The sequence below is a fragment of the Danio rerio genome, chromosome 13, assembly GCF_052040795.2.
Source record: "Danio rerio strain M-AB ecotype USA chromosome 13, GRCz13ab, whole genome shotgun sequence".
Taxonomy (NCBI): Eukaryota; Metazoa; Chordata; class Actinopteri; order Cypriniformes; family Danionidae; genus Danio; species Danio rerio.
The window spans coordinates 900,001-925,000 of NC_141033.1; the positions used below are offsets into that span (position 1 = coordinate 900,001).

The 25,000-nt window shown below is 38.0% G+C and overlaps 2 protein-coding genes across 6 annotated transcripts in view; one reads left to right on the forward strand and one right to left on the reverse strand.

The window, feature by feature from the left end:
- pcsk2 (proprotein convertase subtilisin/kexin type 2) overlaps positions 1-3,590 on the forward strand; it is a 69,216-nt gene extending 65,626 nt beyond the window's left edge. Inside the window, exons 12-13 of one of the 4 annotated variants that reach the window (XR_015504874.1) lie at positions 1-354; positions 2,575-3,590. The exon at positions 1-354 is cut by the window's left edge and continues 320 nt beyond it. Coding sequence is in view for 1 of the 4 variants with exons in the window: in NM_001142266.1 (NP_001135738.1) it covers positions 1-173 (173 nt within the window). In the remaining 3 variants the exon portion in view is untranslated. 4 annotated transcript variants of the gene reach the window in all.
- A 654-nt stretch (positions 3,591-4,244) lies between these two features.
- bfsp1 (beaded filament structural protein 1) lies at positions 4,245-22,595 on the reverse strand. Of its 2 annotated transcripts, XR_015505617.1 has the most exons (9): positions 22,121-22,595; positions 18,910-18,970; positions 16,885-16,980; positions 15,035-15,121; positions 11,981-12,094; positions 10,722-10,942; positions 9,051-9,142; positions 6,559-8,779; positions 4,245-6,378 (listed from the first exon to the last, which is right to left on the reverse strand). XR_015505617.1 is itself a non-coding variant. In XM_087278916.1 (8 exons), the coding sequence occupies exons 1-8, from the start codon at positions 22,498-22,500 to the stop codon at positions 7,962-7,964; spliced, it is 1,869 nt and encodes a 622-aa protein (XP_087135042.1). In that variant the 5' UTR covers positions 22,501-22,595; the 3' UTR covers positions 4,245-7,961. The 2 variants fall into 2 exon arrangements, 1 of the variants encoding a protein (XP_087135042.1); XM_087278916.1 differs by having other exon boundaries at positions 4,245-8,779.
- Positions 22,596-25,000: the final 2,405 nt, after the last annotated feature.

Genomic DNA, 25,000 nt, shown 5'->3' on the forward strand with positions numbered 1-25,000 from the left:
TGCTGAAAGAGTGGACCCTCATGCTGCACGGTACACAAAGTGCCCCTTACATAGACCAAGTGGTGCGGGACTATCAGTCCAAACTGGCCATGTCCAAAAAAGAGGAGCTGGAGGAGGAGCTGGACGAAGCCGTGGAGAGAAGCTTGAAGAGCCTTTTGAGTAAAAATAACTAGCCATGTGCATGATGATGATTATTACTATCCTCTGTGTTAGCGTGTAATCCTGGCCAGCTTTCTAATTTATTCGTTTTTTTTTTCCTGTGATGATTTGATGAATGTCTGACGTCATGTTGAAGCATACAATGCAGTGGATCTGAAATGCATTTGGACACTTAAAGGGGTAGTTCACACACACATTTATTTCAGTTTTACACTGAAAAAAATATTCATTGGATTTACTAATTTTTTAAAATGCTTTTAAGTGGTTGCAAACAATTGATATGGGCTGAATTTTAACAGACAAATTAAGTTTAGTAATGTTTAACTTCATTTATTTCTTTTATTTTAACCTATATAAATTGTTTGCAACCACGTACACTTCTTTCAAATGTCTCAGATAAGTTTATCGTACTGCAGTAGAACTGCACAATGGCTGTGAAAACCGTTTGGACCAACCCAGGCTCATTCTGAAAACGTACCCCTAAATACATTTCTGGAGAGCGCCAAATATGTCCCAGGAGCTACATTTTTTTTGTAGACACGAATCCACCAGAGGGCGCTGTGTACGCTTTTTCAGATCTTAAATTTCTCTCTTGAGTTGCATTTACTCCTGCTGTTCTTTCATTAATCCACCAGAGGCCGCTGTCGACTGACTGACCGACTGAAATTATTTTAAAAAATCATCGATTCACTCTTTACTTGCTCCAAATGTCAGATGTGAGCTCATCATTTTGAAGTATAACTATACTGTGGCACTCAAAACCATTCGGACACTTAAAGGGTTCACACAGAAACATGCATTCATTCACACTTTACACTGGAAAATATGAGCCTGTGTTGGTTTGGACACTTAAAGGGATAGTACACAACAAATATTCATTTATTTACACTTTGATTCATAGTGCATTATGTGCACTCTCAGAAAAAAAAGGTACAGGAGCTGTCACTGGGGCAGTACCTTCTAAAAAGGTATAAATTTGTACCTGAAGGGTCCATAATGGTACCTCAAAGGTACTTTTTAGGTACATTTGGGTACTAATGTGCACTTTTTAGGTTCCACTGTGGACTCCTTGGATACAAATATGGATCTTTCGAAATGGTGCCCCAGTGACAGCTCCTGTACCTTTATTTCTGAACGTGGTTGCAAACAAGTATACTTGTTCCAAATGTCTAACATGAGTCTGTCAAATTGAAGCATAACCATATACAGCAGCTCTGAAGAGCTTTTGGACACTTTAAACGATAGCTCACACAAAAATGGTGTTCATTTATTCACACTTTAATTTATTCACTAATTTAAGGTGAGTGGTTGCAAATGATTTATATGGGCTGAATTTAAACAAACAAATTAAGTTGAACATCGCTAAATCAAATTTGTTTAAATTCAGCTCATAAAATTGTTTGCAACCATTCGCCTTAAAGTTTAATAAATGCTTAGTTTAATAATATTTTTATAATATATTAAAGTTTAGTAAATGCAATGGATACTTTTGTCATATTGCAGTATAAAGTGGCTCTGAAAACCAGATAACTCACACAAAAAAAATCATTTATTCACTCTTTACTTGTTCCAGATGTCTGATGTGAGGCTGTCTTATGAAAGTAAGATCACACAACAGCTCTCAAAACCATTTGGATGCCTAAAGGGATAGTTCACACACAAAAAATATTTATTCACACTTATTTATTCATTAATTTTTGAAAGGTAAGTGGTTGCAAACTGGACTTTAAACAAACTAAGTTGAACATAGCTACATTTAATTAGTCTGTTTAAATTAATGTCATTATCAATTACTTGCAACCTTTTCCCTTACAAAACATTAGTAAATCTAACTAATCATATTTTTTGTCATATTGAGATATAATAATAATACAGTGGCTCTGAAACGCACTAGGACACTTAAAGGGATAGTTCACAGAAAAATAAAAACTTCATTACTTAATTATTTAAATGATGCAAACTGTTTTTTTGTTTTGTTTTTTGGCTTCATTTAAGCAAATATAGCTTAACATTATTAAATTCTATTTGTTTATATTATTGTCCAAATAGAGCATAAGTAACAATGTCTAATAACACAAACAGTCAATGACATACTCACAAACAAGGAGGGAAATGAGGTGGTATAAAGAGTAAAAAGGAAACGAGTGACAGGTGGAACAAATGAACCCAAATGACATGTGACTGCAAATAAAAGCAGATGACTAGCAATGATCTGTAACAAAGAGAAACAGGAGGAGAGAGAGCAGAACTGTCAGGTATAGTGACAATTTGTTTGCAACTTACCTTAAAGAAATTGAGTAAATCCAATGAATCATTTGCAACAAGTACACTTGCACTGACGTATGACCATATACAGTAGCTCTGAAAAGCATTTGGACACTGAAAGGGATAGTTTACACACACACACACACACACACACACACACACAAAAATGTATTCATTTATTCACTCTTGTTTCAAATGTCTGACTTGAGTTTGTCGTTCCAGTTTAACCGTGTACGGTAGCTCTAAAAACCCTTTGGATGCTTCAGGGGACAGTTCACACACAATTTCATTCATTCACTCTTGTTGCACACAGCATGTTACCATAGTAACTCTAGAATGACAATTCATTCAACTTGAACTGATCTGTTGTGGTGACTCTGTAGTTGCCATAGTAAAACAATAAGTTACCATAGCAACTGAAAACTCACCACAATAGAGCCATTCTACTCGAACTGAACTATTGTGGTGATTCTATAGTTGCTATAGTGAAACAGTATGTCACCATAACAACTGTAGAATCACCACAATAGATTCTTTAGTCACTATAGTAAAATAGTGCTACCGTAGCAACTGTAGAATCACCACAATAGATTCTATAGTTGTTATAGTGAAACAGTATGTTACCATAGCAACTGAAGAATCACCACAATAGATTCATTCTACTTGTGGTGATTCCATAGTTGCTATGGTGACACTGTTTGACTGTAGTATGTTTCAAAGCACTACTGTATTTACTATAAATGACGACAGTTTTTATCTGGATTGATTCAGATTTGAAAGCGTGACTCGAGTGTCCAGATGTGTGTTTTGATCTCACTGTGTGTCCCACTAAGAATATCAAATTCTACATTTTTTTTTTTTTACACTTTACAGAACTGTATATAAAGCAAATACATCTCGACTTTATTATGTTCACGCTCTCCCGCACCTCTGCTGTACAGTTTGTGACTGTAAATCATTTTTGTGTGATTCTTCTTCTTCTTAAAGTTTAGTATCTTGCAAACAAAGACGTGATATTTATTTCTGTATGTGTTTCTTTCTATGGTTTTTTATTTTGCCTTCTGAAGAGATGGACTGTGTGTCATTATACTGCTTATGGCCAAACAAAACAAGCATATTTCATAGCACTGTCTATATATAATAAATCTATTTAGCTGTTTGTTAAAGCACCTGAGTGATTACCACAATAATGTTCCCTTTTTGGTTCGGGTGATACGAACGTCTTAGTTATTGTGATGCAAGAAGTCATTCAAATCTATAAAATACACTGTTTTTGTGTGGGTAAAATCAGTGTACAGTGTAGAAAGTGATTAAACCCGTTGCCTTAAAGTCAAGAAGTTGACTTAAAAAAATAGTGAGTAAAGCTGTTGTAACTTAGAACTGTTCAGTAGATTTAACATACATTTTTAGAAATGATGCATATTCACATAATTTTTTTTAAGGCAACAGGCAAACAAGCACAAAACCGTCTTGTTTTTAGAAATAATCAACTCAAAATTAAGTGTTTTTAAGTAAAACAAGCAGAATAATCTGTAAAATGAGATGAGCGAAATTATCTTGTCAACATAAAAAACACGATTATTTTTCTTCCATTTTTTTTCCAGATTATTTTGCTTGTTTTAAGGAAAAAACTCACTTTAATTTCGACATTATTTCTTAAACTAGACAGTATTTTGTACTAGTCTAGAAAATTCTTCTTGATTTCTGAATTTTTAGATATTTAGACTAGAAACGAGACCAACTTAAAGTAAGAAAATTTGTCTTTTTTGTTTCTAAATGAAATAAGTAACACAACTCAACAAACACACACACTTTTCCTACGTTTGATTTCGATGTTTATTTGGTTTATTATTTGATACACGTCAAGACTGCTGATCAATGCCGGAATCCTGAATTGAACACAATATAGCAAATAAAACTCTAAACATTTGCTGTATGAGCTGAGGGTGAGGGAGGGTGATTGTGTACATGTCAATCAGGGTGTAGCTGAATGGCTCCGTTCCAGAACCTAGTGAGCTAGCTATATAGGCAGCATTTTAGGGCATCAGGTGTGCTCCCGATGCTAAACTGGCAGGAAGATTTCCACTTACTGCATTTGAACATAGCAGGATTTAAAAGTGGCAGCATTGCAAATAAGAAGGCAATTCCTGAGGGGGGAAAACCCATCGAAGATGTTTGACAAAACAAGGGGAAATCCAGAATAGAAAATAAAACTTAAATAGCTCAAAGGGGTAGTTCACACTAAATAAACTCTGTGTTCTTGTACTCATCTTGTTCCAAACATGCTTGAGTTTCTATTTCTGCTAAACACAATGTGCTGAACATTGCTGGAGGGAAAGTCATTGACTTCCATAGTATTTCTTTTGTGTGAATGTCAATGGCACCCAAACATTCTTCTGAATATCTTATTTTGTGCTCATAAATTGTGACAACCACCTGAGTCTTTGTAAATGACGAGGGGAATTGGCATTTTTGAGTGAACTGTCCCTTTAACAACGTTAACACCACACTATTTTCGTGAACTCGTGAATTGTAGAGCACTTAAAATCCGACACTTATTCTGAAGTTGTGTTTGTGTAGCACTAGCAGGCAGCTTGCTAGGTTTTGGAATAGAGCCTGTGAATCCAATTGAAACTGGCCATTGATGTTCTCCTGCTTTGATTCTTGCTGGGTTCACACCAGACGCAAAGCCCAATCTCATGATGTTTTAAGCAATGTCAGAAAAGTTGCTAACTCTTGGGATTTCATCTGGCTTGTATGATTTTAAAAGGGAGGTGTGCCCCCAAACCTCACTCCTAAATCTACCTCTCATTGTGGGATGAGCAGATCTTACTAAAATGTATGAACTAAACCGTACAAGTTAAGCCGTGGTTGAACATGGCAGACCTTAAGCACACATTGTGCACGTCTCTGCATTTGAAAGTTCCGTTTTGGTAAACTCCGACCTGCGATTTCACATCTCGTGATTGTGTGAGGCCAATAGAAGATCTGAACGTGCATAAATGTAAAATATGGAGCAATGGTTTGCTTTAACCGGGTCGCATCTTGTTTAATCCACTGCTTTTTGCAGCACGGCTTTTGCACGCTCAAACTTAAATGTGACCGCGGCTTTAATATGAACTATAGCTACCAAATCAGAACGAATTGCAATCAGATTGCCTTGCACCACTCGCAGATTGTTTTCCCCTTCATCAATTTTAAATCCTGCAAGACGAGTATTCTGCAAAATTAGTGCAGCATGTCAATACTTCGCTCTGTATTTGTGCTTATATTGACTTTGTGTTTCTAATGTATGTAAATATAGACAATGGTAGAAATTAAGCCGCAGTCACACTGCACATTTCACTCCACCGACTTGCATTAATATGCATGCGAATGCAGCAAACGGAGACTCATGTCGGACACGCATGTTTCTGCATTAGAAATTTTAATTTGGTGAACTCTGACCTGCGATTTCACATCATGCGATTTTTGTGAAGCCAATTGTAGATCAAATTGTGACCCCTATTTTGCATAATTTAAATAACGTAGCAATCGTTTGCTTTATCAGTATCGCATCTTTTTGTTTATCCTGCCCCTATTTGAATGGCGTCTGATAGAACTTTGCAGGCTTTAATGTGAATTAGCCACTACATTAAAAAGTTCCAATTCCGTAAGGTCGTCACTTGCTCTGGTTTACTCACAGGATGTTTTTTTTACCTCCACCAATTTTTTGGTTTAATTTGTAAGTTTAAGTATTTAAAATCCTGCAAATTTCAGCATCGATTGTGTCACACATTAATAATTTTGTGTTTATATTGACTTTGTGTTTCTAATGAGAAACCTCTGTGAGATTGCATTGCGTCACTTGCTCTAGTTTACTCATGGAATGTTTTTTCCTCCACCAATTTTTTGGGTTGGACAGCCTGATCTCACGAGAAAACGTAAGTATTTTACGTTTTGGCAGTTTAGTGGCTAATACGTACGAATTCGTACGAGTTCAGTCGTAAGAAAATGTACGATTTTAAAAAGGAGGCGTGGCACCTAACCCCACCCCTAAACCCAACCGTCATTGGGGGATACGCAAATCGTACTAAAATGTACGAATTAGATTGTACGAATTTGTACGAATTAGCCACTAAATGAAAAAGTTACGAATTGCCGTGAGATTGTGTTGGGTTGGATTATTTATATTAAAACACTTTGCCTCAATCACATCTAATGCGCAGGTTTAAAAATGTAATCCTGCACTACAAGTATTCTGCATTTGTGTTTATGTTGACTGTGTTTCTAATGTATGTAAATACTGTCAATCGTACAAATTAAGCCGCAGTCACACTGCATTTTTCACCCCATTGAGTTCCATTAATATGCGTGCAAATGCGGCAGACTGGACACGGAAACTCATGCAGAAAGTTGTACATGTCGCTGCATTTGAAATTCTAATTTGGGGAACTCTGACCTGTAATTTCACGTCACATGATTGTGCAAGGCTAATAGAAGATCTAAATGTGACCCCTATTTTGCATAAATTTAAAATATGGAGCAATCGTTTGCTTTGTCGGTGTCGCATTATCAAGTTTCATCTCGCCATTTTTGCATACTCAAACCCTATTGCGACCGAGACTTTAATATAAATTAGCCACTACAAGTTCCATATCGCCGTGAGATTGTCACTTGCTCTGGTTTACTCACAGGATGTTTTTTTTTCCCTCCACCAATTATTTTTGGTGGATTTTTAATATTTAAACATTTGGAATTTGCCTCAATCACATCTAATGTGCAGAATTGTAATCCTGCACGACACGTATTCTGCATCTGTGCTTCTAATGTATGTAAATTGACTATTGTACATATTAAGCCGCGGTTACACTGCACTTCTCCCCATTGAGTTCCAATAATATGCACGCGAATGCGGCAGACATTAAAACGGTTTCAAAATTACATTTTGGATGTAATTTACAAGCACAAATACTTAATTTCACGTTCAGTGTGAACCCAGCATTAATAAATCAAAATATCATTTTGCATGAGCCAGGGAGATGTTTACAATCCCAAGTTTTCAGACAGTAAAGGTCCAAGAGGTCAACATCAGCACCTAACAGTTGAAGTCAGCATTATTCACCCTCCTCGGTATTTTAATCCTCTGTAAGGATGTTGAACAGATTCAGGAGTTGTTCAAAGTGTTTCCTCTAATATTTGTTCTTCTGGAGAAAGTCTTGTTTTATTTCGGCTAGAATAAAAGCAGTTCTTAATTTTTGTAAAGCCATTTTAAGGTCAATATTATTCGCCCCCTTTAGTAATATTAGTGTTGGATTGAAACCACTGTTACACAATGGCTTGCCTAATTACCCTAATTTTACCCTAATTACCCTAGTTAAGCCTTTAAATGTCACTTTAAGCTGAATACGAGTATCTAGTTATTAGAAATGAGTTATTAAACTATCATGTTTACAAATCTGTTGAACAGAAATTGAGGGGGAAATATATACAGGAGGGGGAATAACTCAGACTTCAGCTGTAGGTAATCTGGAAAGTAAAGCAGGATTGCACTGAGCTCAGGTGGATCGATCACCGTGCTTCTTTCTGCTGGTTTTCTCGATCATGGTCTCCACCACCGTAGTGGTCTCTTCATAGCCTTTGACTTTCTTATCAGGCGAGAGCTTCTCCACCGACTCCACCACCTCCACCTTCTCATAGCTCATTGAATCGGGCGGGATGGAGCTGTAAGATGGCATGGGCGGAGGTTCACTGGGATCCTTATTTCCTCCACGATGGGGTGAAGGTTGCCTAGGAGGAGCCGGAGCCGGTTCTGGTTCCTTCCCCTTTGGATGAGGCTCTCCTTTTTTAGATTTACCTCCATCGTCATCTTTTCCAGGATCTGAAGGTGGTGCTGGAGGTCCCGGTTGGGGGCTAGGTTTGGGTGTGCCTCTCCTGTACGAATCGTAAGGCATCATGTCATCCCTAATAGTCACGAATACATGACTAGCGGAAGGGGTGGTGGAGACAAAGCATGGGTCGAGATAGCTGGAGTCTCCGGTCACCAGCACGTATCGTCCCTTGGTGAAGAAGTCGGCGATGGGTTCTGGCCTCCTGACGCGGCGCATGCGGTCCCGGATGATGTTGCAGAGCGTGTCGAAGGCTTTGCTGATCTGCGCTCCGTCCGGGACGTCCTGACGCTCCTGTTTTGGCGCCTCCTGCTGCTGATCCTCCATTGTCAGCCCTTTCTCCTCCTCTTCCAGCTCTTCTGCTGGTTTCTCCTCCAGCCCGCCGCTCGCTCCTCGAGATGTGATCTCTTTCTTTTTAAGCACCTTCTTAGCAAAGTACTTCTGACGGGGCTTCACGTTGGTGATGTCCTGAATGACTTGGGTGATATCTGGAAAAGCAAATAACAGATTTTAATGTTATGGATGGCCACTCGAGAGTCTGTAAGCTGTTGTTAAATGTTCATTTTGGAGTGAACTATCCCTTTAACAGGGCCCGTGTGGGATCCTGCATCTGCTTTGGGACAGACAGAGTGGGCTTGATTGACAGCTGAGTGGGTGTAAATATTCGCAGCTGCTGCCTGCTGATTGGCTGGCTGCTTTGTCAATCACAGTGATGCGGCGATGTTTATATAACGCACAGCCCCGCCCCCGGATTCTCACCTTTTCCCGTCCGTGTCATGCTCAGACTATGGGTGTATTTATAACCGCTGGTCAGCAGAGTAATGGGTGTCTCGATTATTGCTGAATTCAGTCTGTGATGGAGAGAGGAAGAGAGGGTGTTAAGCAAGCCTTTTATTAAAGAAGTACTAAAAGACAAAGCTTTAAAACATTGATGATTAAATGTATATATTTTAAATGAGCTGTAAAGAAGAAATCATCCAGATGCAAGAATTAAACTGGGCTTATAAATCCTGGGGTTATTGAGGAATAAAAATACAGCAATGCTGCCACTGTGTGGAGACTCGCCTGCCATTACCCAGATTAAATGTACTTTTTTTTTTTATATTTAGCTTTAATATTATTATCAATTATATAATTTGAATATATATAATAAACATATAATTAAAATAATTAATAGATTATTCATTATAAAAGTAATTGAATATTAAATACTGTTTGTAAATAATGTTTGGGTGAACTATTCCTTTAATTATGATTAAATAATGTGACATCATAAATTCAAAACATACAAAAAAAAGATGGTCCCACTTTTAATTAAGTGGCCTTAATATGTACTTAAACTGAAATTAATATTTCATTACAATGTACTTATTGTGGGAATACATGTTTACCTAGTACTTATCTTTGATTAAATACCTCTATGTAATTACATCTGTTATTACTTTCTGTAATTACATTAATTATTACACTGTTGACCATCCCTTACACCTTAACTCACGCTTAAGCCTACCCATACCACCAAACCTATCCCTAGCCATAACATATCCCAACTCAAAAGCACCAGAGGTGTCCTGCAATACATTATGAATGCAGAAAATAACATTTTGTTAAATACATAGTACTTAAGGACGCCAAATATAAAGTTTGACCAAAAAAGATTGTGCAACTGTAGTGGATTGAGGGTTTAATTTCATCTTTTAAATTTACATTTTATAAACATTTATGTTAATTATTTTGATATATTAAAGTAAATGAGAATGAGCATTATTTCCATGACAAATAGACGGAAATCTAATAATTTATTTCAATAGTTTTAGCTAACAACAACCCTACTATATATATATATATATATATATATATATATATATATATATATATATATATATATATATATATATATATATATATATATATATATATATATATACACACACACACTGTCAAAAGTTTGCAGTTTTTTCCCCCAGTTTTTTTATATAAAATTATTCTGTTCATTAAGGCAACATTTATTAAATGTAAAAAAAATCATAAATTGTTAAATATTCATTAAAATTTTACATAACTGCTTTCTTATTATATGTAGTTTCAAATGAAATTATTACTTCAGTCGTTACTGCTTTTATTACTATTACATTATTATTATTATTATTATTATTGTTATTATTATTATTATTATTAATATTATTATTATTATTATTATTATTATTATAGAATCACCACACCAGATCAATTATTATAGTAGTTGGGTTTCTATAGCAACTGTAGAATAACCGCAATGGATCATTTACTATGGTAGTCGTGCTTCCATAGCAACTGTAGAATCACCACCACAAATTAATGACTAAAGTGGTTGTTGTATTAATCTAAACTTTTTAAAATGAAATTGCACGTGTAGAGGATGATTAGTGTGTGATTTTGGTCCGCTCTGACCTGTTGTCCTCGTTCTCGATGATCCTCTTGTATCTGTCCAGCTCATTCTCCAGAGAGCTCTGGTAAACGGCCAGCTGACGGCACTTATTGGTGTATTTCTCCAGCGATTTCTCTGCCTCTTCAGTCTCCTTCCTCAGGGTCTCGATCTGCTCGTTGTAAAGCTGGATCTCATCGTCGTAGCTCTCCTGTGTGGTCTTGATGGTCTGTTCCAGTGTAGAAGTCTAGAAACACACACACAGACAGTGGTATTCTGTATTCTCCATGCTGCTTTCATGAACTAAGAATACTACAGTACATGTTCAGCCACTTCTCAGACATATCCCTAATATTGCACTTACTGTAGGTATACTTGACTGATGGAAGGTGAAATGATTAGTATTCTGTATTCTCTGCTAGCTTTTACTTAAACTTAGCAATTTTAAACTTTGCACTTAAATATACATGGCTTCTAGTTGAAGTCAAAATTAGTATTGTGTATTCTCTATGCTACTTTTTTAAACTTAAGAATAATAAGGTATATGGTTAGTTATATGTGCTTTAGGTACTTCTCAATGTATTTAATACTGGACTTTAGTATACTTGCAGTTGAATGCAGAATTGTTAGTAATCTGTATTCTCTTCTACAGTTTAAAAAAGACAGAAGTATATTAGTTTACTTTTTAAGCATTTCTCTGAAATGTACTTTAGATACTCCTCAGAAATATGCGTAATATTGCATTTACGTAGACTTGACTTAGAGTTAAAGGCAAAATGATTTGCCCTCCTGTGGATTTCTGAACTCTTATTTAAATAATTGCTGTTTAACAGAGCAAGGGCATTTCTCACAGTATTAAATTTTTCTTCTAGAGATTTAGGCTGGAAGCAGTTTTTAAAATACTGTAAACAATGTTTAGGGTCAACGTTTTAAGGATAGTTCAGCCAATAATGACATTGCTGTCATTATTTACTCCCCTTCTACTTGTTTTAAATCAGATAAAGTTTTTATTTCTTCTACTGAACACAAAAAGACAGACTGAACAATGTTGGAAACCATGGACGCCTATAGTATTTGCTTATTCTACCATGGAAGTCAAAAATTTCCAACATTCTGCAAAATATCTCTTTTTTTGTGTGAGTTTAACAGAAACTGGAGGGTGCAGTTTAAAAAAGCAGCAAAAAAAAAAAAAAAAATATATATATATATATATAGAGAGAGAGAGAGAGAGAGAGAGAGAGAGAATTATTTTTTTTTTTTTAAGTTTGTGTAGACTGTAGTTTACCTCGGTCTGCAGCCGGTGTTTCTGCGTCTGCAGCTGGCAGATGGCGCTCTTGTACTCCTCCAGCTGACTCCTGAGGGCCGGGACCCTCCGCTGCGCGATCAGACGCTCCTGATCCTAGAACAGTAGAGCACAGTCGTCAGCATAATGCAAACAATGCTTTAATTGCCTTTATTGTCTTGTTTCTTGTCCAAATATCCAGAATTTTCAAGACAAGCAACAATATATGGTGTTGTTTTCAGAAATAATGAGTCAAAATAAAGTGAGTTTTTCCTTAAAACAAGCAAAACAATCTGACAATGGGGTAAGTAAATTCCTTATATTTCAAAGCTAACACTATTATTTTGATCACTTTATTGGCAGATTATTTAGCTTGTTTTAAGGAAAAACTCACTTCACTTGTACTAAATTTTTCTGAAAACACTATTTTGTGCTTGTCTAGAAAATGCTTCTTGATTTAAGAGGTTTTAGATATTTGGACTAGAAACAAGACAAAAACTCCAAGTTAGAAAAGCCTTAATGTTTTGGACGGTGTTTTTTTTTTGCTGTGGTTTCTAACTCAGAGCCAGACAGAATCTGTGGTCACTTTTGGCTATTTCTGCACAAAATCTTCTAAAATCTGTGGATTAATGTGGAATATTCTTTTGAGAGTACAGTAACTAAAAACTTAAAACATTAAGCAACGTTTTTAAAAGTTTTTATCTTTTGTTTAAAGTTTACAGTACAAATCCAGTTAGATCAACATGTCTGGTAAGCAAAGTCAATCTCTTATTCACTAACCGGCCACTTTATTAGGTACACCTGTCCAACTGCTCATTAACACAAGTTTATAATCAGCCAATCACATGTCAGCAGCTCACTGCATTTAGGCATGTAGACATGGTCAAGAGGATCTGCTGCAGTTTGAACTTTGAACGTGGCATGGTTGTTGCTGCCAGACGGACTTCTCTGAGTATTTCAGAAACTGCTGATCTGATTTTCACGCACAATCATCTCTAGGGTTTACAGAGAATGCTCCGACAAAGAGGAAATATCCAGTGAGCGGCAGTTCTGTGGGCGCATATGCCTTGTTGATGAAGCCAGAGGAGAATGGCCAGACTGGTTCCAGCTGATAGAAAAGCAACAGTTACTCAAATATTCAAAACATTCAGATGCTCGGCTCACAATTTGGCCTCAACATCATGAAAGCATGGATCATCCTGCCTTGTATCAGCGGTTCAGGCTGGTGGTGGTGGTGTAATGGTGTGGGGAAGATTTTCTTTGGGTCCATTAGTACCAATTGAGCATCAACGCCACAGCCTACCTGAGTATTGCTGCTGACCATGTCCATCCCTTTATGAGCACAGTGTCTCCATCTTCTGATAGCTACTTCCAGCAGGATAACGCAGCATGTCATAAAGCTCAATCATCTCAGACTGGTTTCTTGAACATGACGATGAGTTCACTGTACTCAAATGGCCTCCACAGTCACCAGAGCTCAATCCAATAGAGCAGCTTTGGGATGTGGTGGAACGGGAGATTGGCATCATGGATGTGCAGCCGACAAATCTGCAGCAACTATGTGATGCTATCATGACAATATGGAGCAAAATCTCTGAGGAATATTTCCAGTGCCTTGTTGAATCTACGCCATGAAGCATTAAGGCAAATCTAAAGGCAAAAGGGGTCCAACCTGGTGTGGTGTACCTAATAAAGTGGCCGGTGACTGTGTAATAATTTAGCTTTACAAACTTTATACTGCATATGTTTGTACGTGTGTATGTATCTGTGTTTGTGTGAGTGTGTGTGGGGTGGGTGTGAGCATCAGACGCTGATCACTCTCGGCACATTGAGAGCGCAGTGTTAATTTCAGTGTCAGCACCGCAGCTCAGCTTTTATTACTTCTGACACACAGAGGCAGAAAGAGCACAAGGTGGCACAGACACACACACACACACACACAAACACACACACACACACACACACACACACTCTCTCTCTCACACTCGTTCGTGTGGATGTGAACACACTCACACTCATTCTCTCTCACACGCAAACACACACACACACACACAAACACACTCACACTTGTTTGCATGCACGCACACACACACACGCACACACACTTGTTCGCATACACACACTCTCACTCACACATACACACTCTCTTATACACGGTCACACGTGCTTGCAGACACACACTTGTTCACATGCACACACACACACACACACACACACACACACACACTCTCTCTCTCTCACACTCGTTCGTGTGGATGTGAACACACACACTCACACTCACTCTCTCTCACACGCAAACACACACACACACAAACACACTCACACTTGCTTGCATGCATGCACACACACACACACTTGTTCGCATACACACTCTCACTCACACATACACACTCTCTTATACACGGTCACACGTGCTTGCAGACACACACACACACACACACACTCTCTCTCTCACACTCGTTCGTGTGGATGTGAACACACACACACTCACACTCACTCTCTCTCACACGCAAACACACACACACACAAACACACTCACACTTGCTTGCATGCATGCACAAACACACACACTTGTTCGCATACACACACTCTCACTCACACATACACACTCTCTTATACACGGTCACACGTGCTTGCAGACACACACTTGTTCACATGCACACACACACACACACACACACACACACTCTCTCTCTCACACTCGTTCGTGTGGATGTGAACACACACACTCACACTCACTCTCTCTCACACGCAAACACACACACACACACACAAACACACTCACACTTGCTTGCATGCATGCACACACACACACACACACTTGTTCGCATACACACACTCTCACTCACACATACACACTCTCTTATACACGGTCACACGTGCTTGCAGACACACACTTGTTCATGTACATGCATGCACACACTCACATGCACACACACTCACATGCATGTCTGCACAGACACACATTAACACACCCACACTCTCTCTCACTCACACTCTCAAACACAAACTCACATTCACTTGCTCGCATGCACGCAAGCCCACGCTCACACACACCTCAGGCACGGAGACGCTGGTCATCAGAGGGATGGTCTGGTTGATCTGCTGCAGGATGTTCAGATAGGTCTGTATCTCCGCCAGATTCTGTGGAGGAACAGCAGGAGTCAGTGCTTAGAGAAAGGTCAATCTGATTACATACAGACCTTTAGCGGATCTCAACACTCGCCGCGGTCACGCCACACAGAGCGCCGCACTCTAATAGATCATTATTCACGGGTCAGAGAAGCAGAACGCTACAGTCATCTAGCCAGGCAGATTTACAGAGAGACGGATAGTCTGAAGTACAGTAGCAGAGAGCGTAATGCGATCCTCATCAGTTTGACTTTTCTTTCTCCTTCAGCTTAGTTCCTTATTTAACAAGGGTCGCCACAGCGGAATGAACCGGCAACTTTTCCCGCATATGTTTTACTTAGCGCATACCCTTCCAGCTGCAACCCAGTATTGGGAAACATCCATACACACTCATTCACACACACACCCATACACTACGGCCAGTTTAGTTCATCAACAGCGCATGTGTTTGGACTGTGGGTGAAATCGGAGCACTGGCCAGAATGAAATAGTGTTATTTTAAGTTGACTTGTTGTTGTGTGTGGTTCGTCTTATTTTAACAACAAAAAGTACAATACTATTAATATTAAAATAATATTAATAACAATAATGATGATAATAATAATAATAGTAATATTATTATTAATATATTAATAATAATAATAATAATAATAACAATAATAATTATTATGATTAATCTTATTGTGTTATTATTATTATTATTTTAATATTATTTAAATAACACAAACTACAATAATAATAATAATAATAATAATAATAATAAATGTTGTTGTGATTATTAATTTTATTATTATTATTATTATTATTATTATTATTATTATTATTATTTTTATTATTTACGTTTTTATATTAAGATTATTATTCCTAGTAACTCCTAATAAAAAATATTGTGACCAGAATTATTAAATTTGACAAAGAAACAGCAGATAACATTGAATTAAAGATGAAATTTTAAGTTTTAACCCAAGCCTAATAATAATAATAATAATAATAATAATAATAATAATAATAATAATAATATCATTACTATTATTATTATTATTATTATTATTATTATAACATTATTATAACTTAATTTATTAATATTTTATTATTATTTAAATATCAACAAAACTACAATGAAATAATAATAATAATAATACAAATAATAATGATGATGATGATGATGATGACAATTATAATATTAATTTTAATACTAGCAATAATTATAATTATAAATATAATTACAATATTACTATTATTATTGTTATTAACAATAATAATAATAATAATAATAATAATAATATTAATAATAATAAACAATATTACAGTGTGTAAGGGTAGTCTTGAACACCTTGATTAGTTAGATCAGTTTGATTAGGGTTGGAGTAAAACTGTGCAGAGCTTCAGCCCTCCAGGAATTGAGTTTCAGACCTATGCTGTAAATGGTTTGTGAAAAGTGTGCATTGCACATCAGAATACTTGTGATGAATCAGTGCTATTTTAAATAGACTATTATTATTATTCAGAAGAACTCCGGAGATGAATGAAAAATGCTGTAAAAGTTTAACAGAAAAGGGTCATTTATGATTCACACTGATGCTGTGTAGTGAAGGAATAATGATTGTAATTTCAGTTCAAGTGTTTTCTCTTAAACTGTTTTTAGCAGGCGATTTTCTCTCAGTGTTTTGTCATGCAGAGACGCTTCTGCAGGCAAATGGCAATCTCACTCAAGAGCTTTGCAGATGACACTTGAACAGACAGAAGTGTAAATAGAGGTTGCAGTCGCCTCGTACCTTTTTGTGTCTCTCCTTGGTGGCGTTTACGTCATCTTGCAGAAACTGCAGCTGGATCTGATACTCCAGGTTTCTCAGAAGCACCAAGTCGGCTTCCTGAAGACACAAAAGTAAATGCTTTTTACTTATAAAGACGCTTTTTCAGGGGAAAAGAAAAAGGCAAAAGCAGCTGTGCTGTGAACAATGGTGGCAACAAGTGAGCAAAAGTCTGAGCTTTCTCCTCTCTCAAATTCCACTACACTGTAAAAAAGATATCAGTACATTTTCAGTTTTCCCTATTTTGTGATTAATCTTTTTATTTGTGATCATTTTTCCCCATGTTTTGAGGCATTTTTATACGAATCGTCTTGTTTTAAGAAACAATTAGTCAAAATTAAGTGGGTTTTTCAATTGAAAAAGCAAAATAATTTGCCAATGTGGTAAGTAAAAGCAACTTCAGTTATTTTGCTCACCCCATTGGCAGATTATTTTGCATGTTTTAAAGGTGCTGTGTGTGAATTTCTGACTCTTCTAAAGTATTAAAAATACCCTGATATGTTTGAGATGTTTCAGAAACGTACTCAGTGAACATTCTTGTTTATCTGAAAAATGCCAGTTTAGCCAACTATATTTCAGCACCCCGGGTTGCCTTGGAGAAAAACAGTGTATTTCATTCATTCAGTCTGAAAGGCTCTTAAAGTACGGATCCACAACCAAAATGCGACTTCTGGTGGACAGTAGCAGACTCTGAAATGAGACACAGGGCTCTAATTTAATGATCTAGGTGCAAAGTCTAAAGCGCAGGGCGCAAATGTCGTGTCTGAATGCACTTTTGCTATTTTAAGGATGGATAAATATGCTCTGCACCCTGTGCATGGTCTAACAGGGCTGTGTTGATTCCCTTAATGAGTTCTGGGTGTGTTTTGAGCATAACCTGCATTAAACCAATCAGAGTCTCGTCTCTCATTCCCTTTAGGAGTCAGTTGCGTCGCTTCATGGTGCATTTACTATTTACATGACGACTTTATAAGGGTAAAAGCTGAACACTTCACTAGTGAGAAAACGGTTGAACAGAGCATCTGCAACGCGAGGATAAAGAACGAGCCTCCTCCATTCAGCCTCTTCACTTTACTCCTTCACTTTACTCCTTTACTTTGGTGGAGTGAGGAAACGGTGGAAACTCCCTCCACTGAACACATCCATTAGCCCACAAATTTCATTTCCTTTGTCAAGAGCAAAGATTTGCTTCAAAGCTATTTCTAAATTCAGCTCTAATCTCCAGCAAAGGAATAAATGAACAATAATAATGAAGTGTGCTCAGAAAACTGAGTTATATCCAAACACACGTCCTGTTCTTATGCCCCATATGCTGATGCAGACGTCTCCAAAACCCCACAGCTAGACACATCTACACTTGTGTTTATTAAAGCAGATGTAAATCTGCAGATAATCAATAATACTGCTAATAGTAATCACATTATACAGATGCAGATGGTCATCAGTGAACTGAAGAAGCCCCCCGAGGTGAAGAAGGCATGGAGGCAGTGGCTTACCTGTTACCTGACTAAAGTCTTGTGGCCTGTCCAAGTTTTAGAAACAACAAATAAAACTGGACCTCTAGTTGATGATTTGGTATGAGAAGTGTCTTATATAAAAGTCAAAGGCCTCTAGATGACGCTTATTTAACCGCTTATGATTTACCACAAGACTTTTGTCAGGTTTTTTTTTTTTTTTAATTTTGCTTGTTTAAAGGGAAAACTTTGACTCATTATTTCTGAAAAAGACACCATTTACCGCTCGTCTAGAAAATGCTTCTTGATTTTTAGATATTTGCATTAAAAAGAAGACCCAAAATCCACGCATGTTTTGCAGCGTTCAGCTTTAAAAGTCAGTTTCTGCATTGATTTTAGTTCTTTTAAAGGCATTCTGACACTCCACATCGAGCCCTACAGCAGTTTCATCCCTGAAAGCATGATCTCCTGTGGAGTTTTGCTCTCTAATCACCTGAGGAATTGCAGGTCAGCGAGCGACAGAGTTTATTTGTACCTTATTGAGCTGTTCCAGGGTCTGCCGCAGCTGCTCCTGATATTCACATTCATTTCTGTATCTGTGGGCAGCAGAGAGGATTGATCACATATGTGGCTTTACTTCATCTCAAGGTTTCTCTGTGCATTGCTGACAGTATTGATCCGTGTTAGGGAGTCTTTTCATCAATAGTTCAGTGAGTTTTGTGTGTCATGAAGCCTGTAAACATTTCACTCTTAACCCTTTATAGTGCACTCACTGAAATACTCATGGGACATTAATGATGAACTACAGTGAGCTGTGTTCTTTATATAATTAATTCATGTTCCTCCTACTAAGACCAAAACATGTTTCTGTGAAGAAGTGTTAACTGAAAACAACCCAACATTTCTTAATCGACACTTAAAAGACTTAATGGTTGGATCTTTTCAGATTTAAACCAATAGTGAGTTATTATAACCCAGCATTTTTCAAAATGTAGCTTAAATTGCACCATTTTTTTTAACTCAGTGGTTCGGTGTTTTCATATTTGCTAGCAGAACTAGCTCTCTGCAACTCTCACATGGTCGCCCACTGAAGCTAAGCAGGGCTGCGCCCGGTCAGTATCTGGATGGGAGACCACATGGGAAAGGTTGGTTGCTGCCAGAAGTGGTGTTAGGGAGGCCAGCAGGGGGCGCTCAATCTGTGGTCTGTGTGGGTCTTAATGCCCCGGTATAGTGATGGGGACTTTATACTGCTCAGTGAGCGCCGTCTTTCGGATGAGATGTTAAACCGAGGTCCTGACTCTCTGTGGTCGTTAAAAATCCCAGGATGTCCTTCGAAAAAGAGTAGGGGTTTCACCCTGGCATTTTGGCCAAATTTGCCCACTGGCCTCCATCCATCATGACCCCCTAACCCTCCCCATATCATAATTGTCTACAGCTCTGGATAACTCAAAATAACATCTGCTAGTCTCTCTCCCATTTTCAAGTCTCGGTAGTTGTCTTGTCAACACAAACACTGTAGTCACCTCAACAGAAACCCTGCCTTTCATTTGATTGGAGATTGAAAAAGGACTCCACTGATGTAACACGCTTTTTCCATTGAGTTGCCTTTTTTTTTAACAGCGAGCGCACAACAGCAAAAATTGAGGAACAGCAGGTGGTTAAACTGTGAGGCACGCAGGGCGCAAAATGCTTGTGGTCGGTTGGTGCGATTGGCCTATAATTACTATGTGTTGTGTTACCATAGCAACTATAGAATAACCACAACAGATCAGTTACTATAGTTGTGTTACCATAGCAACTATAGAATCATCACAATAAATCAATTACTATATTTGTTGTTACCATAGCAACTATGGAATTGTGACAAAATATCAATTACTATATTCATTGTGTTACCATAGCAACTGTAGAATCACCACAACCAATCAATTAATATATTTGTTGTTTTTTTAAACTGTAAATGTACAGCACAAACCGTGCAAAAACGCGAGGTGCAGCAGGCAGTTAAAACGCAAGACACGCAGGTCACATAAGTAGCACGCAAAACGCTCATGACTAAATCATACAAAAAAAATTACCTCTCTACGCAAAAAGTGCGTTCAGTGTGATTGGCCCCTAATTATTATGTGTTGTTACCATAGCAACTATAGAATAACCACAACAGATCAGTTACTATAGTTGTGTTACCATAGCAACTAAAAAATTATCACAACAAATCAACTGTAGAATCATGACAAAAGATCAACTACTATATTTGTTGTTACCATAGCAACTATAGAATCGCCACAACACATCAATTATTATATTTGTTGAGGTACCGTATAGACTCACCAAAACGCATCAAATACTGTATAAAAAATAAAATAATTTATTTTAGGGTGACCATAGCAACTACAGAATCACCACAACAATTCAATCAGGCTGCGTCCGAAATCACCTACTAATCAGTAGGATACTGCATTTGAATTTAAATGTACTACTCGACAGTTAGAAAAGTACGTTCTATAGAGTATGAATGTAAGTTGTATGAACGTACTACATCCAATATTTTGTCATCATTACATAGTCTCCCCGCGTCAGCTGAGTCAGCTTCATTCCCATTAATAATTATCTCGTGGTGCGCTGTCATGGGATAGCGTAGCATCCATCGAATGCACACTTCAGAATCTCACCGAAAGTTGTAGGTCATCCCGGTACATACTGTTTTTTAAATTCTATGAATTCAGACATACTAGCGTACTATATAGTATAGAAGTATGCGATTTCAGACGCAGGCTTACTCAAGTTGTTGAGTTACCATATACAATCACCAATACATATTACTGACTATATAACAGACAAATTACTATATTTTTGTTACCATGGCAGCAATTGAAACACAAAAACAGATCAATTATTGTAGTTGTTGTTACCATAGCAACTATGGAATCAGCATAACAGATCAATTACTATAATTGTTGTTACCATAGCAACTATGGAATCAGCATAACAGATCAATTACTATAGTTGTTGTTACCATAGCAACCATGGAATCACCATAACAGATCAATTACTATAGTTGTTGTTACCATAGCAACCATGGAATCACCATAACATATCAATTACTATAGTTGTTGTTACCATAGCAACTATGGAATCACCATAACAGATCAATTACTGTAGTTGTTGTTACCATAGCAACTATGGAATCGGCATAACAGATCAATTACTATAGTTGTTGTTACCATAGCAACTATGGAATCACCATAACAGATCAATTACTATAGTTGTTGTTACCATAGCAACTATGGAATCACCATAACAGATCAATTACTGTAGTTGTTGTTACCATAGCAACTATGGAATCGGCATAACAGATCAATTACTGTAGTTGTTGTTGTTACCATAGCAACTATGGAATCAGCATAACAGATCAATTACTGTAGTTGTTGTTACCATAGCAACTATGGAATCGGCATAACAGATCAATTACTATAGTTGTTGTTACCATAGCAACTATGGAATCAGCATAAGATCAATTACTATAGTTGTTGTTACCGTTGCAACTATGGAATCACCACAACAGATTAATAATTATATTTGTTGAGTTTGGAATCACCAAAACACATCAATTACCATATAAAAGTTAAATACAATATTTTTTGTTACCATAGCAACTAAAAAATCCCCACAGCAGATGAATTCAACTATATAACATCACTACAGTGTGCTTCCATAACCCCCCTTCCATCGGCTTCATCTCTGACCTGCTGTTGTACTCGTCCAGCATGCGCTCGGCATCTTTCAGCTCTCTCTCCAGCTTGGCCCGGTCCGACAGCAGCTCCCGGATCCTCTGCCTGTTGATGCTGATTTGCTCGCTGAAGGCCTCCTCCAGCCCCGACGCCTCCTCCATGTACTGCAGGGTCTCCAGCTGCTTGCGAAACACGGCATTGCGCTGCTCCAGCACGCGCGCCCGGTTGATGTAGCGCGCGAATCTGCTGTTTAACTCTTGCAAGCTCTCCCAGCCGGGAACCGAGGGCCCTGAAGCCGGAGCTGACTCGCTCTCAGGGCTGCTGGGCTCCTCGTAAACATCGGAGCGCTCGTATTTCTCTTTGCGCACCTCACGGTGGTAGCTGGTCTTGAACATGCCGGCGGTGATGTTTTCCACCAGTGCTTTTAGGCCTCGGCGCCTTTAGTGTGTGAAAACCAGGGTGCTCACCCTCTGCTGTCTCATGCTAGACTAAACTCTGCCCGCGTGGGCCCCGGGGCCAAAAAGCTAAAACTCTTTTCACACAGCGGAGACCCCCGTGTGGATTCTTCCAGTGCACAAGGCCAGCAGAAAAAAACATCGGCATTGTTGAGGGGCTTTGCTGGCTGTTTCAATGGTGTTCTGCTTTTGTTTCCAGATCAGCAGCTTTGTGCACAATGACATGCTTCTACAGGACTCGCTTTGACAATGAAGAAGTGCAGAACCCGCTGTTTCACACTGCATAGAGCAACAACAACAACTTTTAGATTAAAGTCAGACAGATAAGCAGAGGTAGAAAGTTTTCGAAACTACATCATATCATTAATATCATTCAATTGTTTTAAGCTAATTATTTTAATTGTTTTATAAATTATTTTAATGATTATAAGGATTTTTGTAACCATTCAAGACTTTTTCTAATCAAACTTTGATGCATCACTTGCTTTTGTTCATAAATGGAAAGTTTTTACCCATTAAAGTTTATTAAAATATTAATAACAACAGAAAGTGGGGTCACGCTACACAAAAAAAATAAAATTAAATAAAATATATATTATATATATATATATGGGTGCCTCAGTGGCGCAGTAGGTAGTGCTGTCGCCTCACAGCAAGAAGGTTGTTGGTTCGAATGTCGGCTCAGTTTGCGTTTCTGTGTGGAGTTTGCATGTTTGCATCCCTGCGTTCGCGTGGGTTTCCTCTGGGTTCTCCAGTTTCCCCCTACAGTCCAAAGACATGCAGTACAGGTGAATTGGGAAGGCTAAATTGCCTGTAGTGTATGAGTGTGTGTGGATGATTCCCAGAGAGTGGTTGCAGCTGGAAGGGCATCCAGTGCCTAAAAATGTGCTGGATATGTTGGCCGTTCATTCCGCTGTGGCGAACCCGGATTAATAAAGGGACTTAGCTGAAAATGAATGAATATATGTGTACTTTTTTGGTTATGTGCTTGCCATAAAAAAAAAAAAATATATATATATATATATTTTTTTATGGCAAGCACATAACCAAAAAAGTACACTTACTAAAAAATACAAATGTTTTTTTTTTTTTTTGTTTTTTTTTTAGATTTGGCCCACTGTACAGTTCACACATGACTGTCTGGCTAGTTTCTGTCCTCTTCCTACGCTAAAAAGGCAATAATGGTCTATTATCACCAATAAAGCCTAGAAAAACAGGCATCAGTATGTTGTAAACCGATACATTCCAATATTCTTTTCCAGTTATCAAATAAATAATTTGTTCCTTAATTATAGTTTTGTACCTATTAAATTGTTTTAAATTCAAAGTTGTAATATATACATCAGTGTAAAAACCGTGACTAGTGGAAAAGCATATTCTGTAATTGTGTACTCAGGTCTCCACATTTGCTATGGCCTCTTTTGGCTTTAACAAACTCATCCCTCAGGATTTTTCAAAAACATTCCTCCTTTCCCACAGCCGTTGCAATTTCTAGCCAAGAATAATTGGTCATCACGTAATTTCTATGATCACGGATCATAAAGATGTAAGTACAGGCGTACCTTCATTCATTCATTCATTCATTCATTCATTTATTTTCTTTTCGGCTTAGCCCCTTTATTAATCTGGGGTCGCCACAGTGGAATGAACCGCCAACTCATCCAGCACATGTTTTACATGCCCTTCCAGCTGCAACCAGGGAAAACAAGCATGCCAGTTTCAGAAAAAAAAAATCATGTGCTCCGCCAACAGAAGTCATGTCGCGCACACCCAAAGCGAACCTCTGCAAACACAACGATGACGTCACATTCGCCGCACACACTCAAGCGAACTAAAGGACACAACGAGTATAAACCAGGCTTAAGGCACTCGGCCTGCAGCCTCGAGCCAATGCACGCCTTCCACCGGTGCAGATATACAGCCACATCACACTGCTACTCATGTGATACTGCTCATACAGTCTGTGGTCTTTCTATCACAGAGATACAACCTCACACCTGCTCATAATTTGTTTTACCTCATGCAAACACCACTAAAATGCATTGATTTAATCATTCATTCATTGTCCTTCGGCTTAATTACTTAGTTTCCACAGCGGAATGAACCGCCAACTGTTCCAGCATGTTTTACACAGCAGATGTCCTTCCAGCTGCAACCCAGTACTGGGAAACTCCCATACACACTCATTTACACACACACTCATACACTACAGCCAATTTAGTTGATCAGTTCCCCTATAGCGCATGTGTTTGGACTGTGGGGGAAAGCGGAGCACCCGGAGGAAACCCACGCCAACACGGGGAGAACTTGCAAACTCCACACAGAAATGCTAACTGACCCAGCTGGGGCTCGAACCAGCGACCTTCTTGCTTTGTGCTTGCGGCTGAGCCAGCATGCAGCTCCGCTTATCCAATACACTTAATTAAATTCCCTCTGTAAC